Source organism: Ciona intestinalis, chromosome 5 (assembly GCF_000224145.3).
Source record: "Ciona intestinalis chromosome 5, KH, whole genome shotgun sequence".
NCBI classification, from domain to species: Eukaryota; Metazoa; Chordata; class Ascidiacea; order Phlebobranchia; family Cionidae; genus Ciona; species Ciona intestinalis.
In genome coordinates this window covers 1,296,729-1,298,254 of record NC_020170.2, presented here as the reverse complement: position 1 = coordinate 1,298,254, position 1,526 = coordinate 1,296,729, and the positions used below count along the sequence as shown (strand labels likewise).

Below are 1,526 nucleotides of genomic sequence, written 5' to 3'. Positions count from 1 at the left end.
CTATGTTTCTCTTCGCAGTGCAGTCGTTGACGTTGGTTGTCACTTGGTCGGATTACATCTAATAGTGCGGTTGCTATGAAACGAACCAAACGGGAAAACTCAATTTTCAGTTAAAACACCAAAGTTGTGAACGTACAATTTGTTAAGACCACAGGACAATAATTTGAACCGTGATTAGCAGTAACTTTAGAAAATTGAATACATAATTTTACGACATTCTAACTGCGTTAAAAAGAATAAAAATACCTGATGTAAATTTGTTTTTATAACATAGTTAGTCGCAGAAGCCCTTTTGTAAGAAATGTCTGAAGGATCTGATTTTGAAGACGATGTTGGAGAGGAAGAAGAAGAAGACGCAGGCGTTATCACTGAAGCGGGAGTGAGTTTTCTAAGTAGATTCTCTCAGGACGTTACAAATTATAGACAACACTGGCGTTATGTTATATATAGGCTTTACATTTTTAATTATTTTAACAAAATATAAGGTGACATTGTAAATGTGCAGTTACATTCATAGTAAAAACATGGAAAACTTCAATTAATAATGTGTTGAATACTGCATACCTATGTGATACCTCGGTCCTGCTTTTTTGTATAGACACTTTAAACGACAGGGTAGAATCTGTTTTAAGATAAATGTGTAAAACTGGAATTCTAAAACACAGTCTGTCTCTGTCACTCCTGTTTCAATTGTGTGTCAAGTCACCAATGTTACATCTATTGACCTATATAACGCTAAAATTCAGAGAAAGAAGAATTCTTTAGTAGCACCAAGTTTCTCCTTTTATCATGTAACAGAAATTTGTAACTTCATTTCAGAAATTGCCTGAAAACCCTCTAGTACAAGAAATGGTCCCAGAATGCTTAAATCTGCTTTGTAAGATTGGTAATGGGCTCGCTCATGCTTATGTTAGACTGGATGCCCATGAAAGGTGCGTGTTGATTTCTTTTAAATATACTAATGGATTACTTCTCCAACATTTAACTAATTTTCTTTTCTAAAGAACTTAAACTCGTATTTTCATTATAATTTATGTTTTTTCACAGAGACTTAACAGACATTGAGTTACTGCGGAAGTTTATCCACGTACGTTATGTGGATGTCTCAGGAAACCTGCTTGAAGATATTTCACCTTTGAACAATCTCACACATTTACTAACATTAAAAGCCGACAAAAACAACCTGAAAACTGCAAAACTGGATCCGTTGCCTTACTTACAGGTAGTTCTTGAAAAGTACAATGTAATCCAACATTTAACGTAGTTTAATGTAATTTACTTTATCCTCGCGTGGCTGGAAAATGACAGTCGTTATAACACGGGTTTAACACCTCGTGCTAGCTTACGAGTTACCATGTATGTTTATTTTTTATGTATGGTTGATAATTTAGACAACCCATTAGTGACCACTGGGTTGGAGCAATTGCCGTTAAGTGTCTTGCCCAAGGACACATACGCCCACAATGGTAGCAGCGTCAAGCCTTGAACCCATACCTCTGGGTCACAGGCAGCGCCCTAACCACTAT

The 1,526-nt window shown here is 36.1% G+C and overlaps 1 protein-coding gene across 2 annotated transcripts in view; it reads left to right on the top strand.

Annotated features, from left to right (window-relative positions):
* Positions 1 to 1,526, top strand: part of lrr37 (axonemal leucine-rich repeat protein) — a 5,222-nt gene that overhangs the window by 922 nt on the left and 2,774 nt on the right. The window contains 3 exon segments of one of the 2 annotated variants that reach the window (NM_001032577.1): positions 278 to 379; positions 820 to 932; positions 1,048 to 1,222. In NM_001032577.1, the coding sequence (NP_001027749.1) occupies positions 302 to 379; positions 820 to 932; positions 1,048 to 1,222 (366 nt within the window). In that variant the 5' untranslated portion in view covers positions 278 to 301. 2 annotated transcript variants of the gene reach the window in all.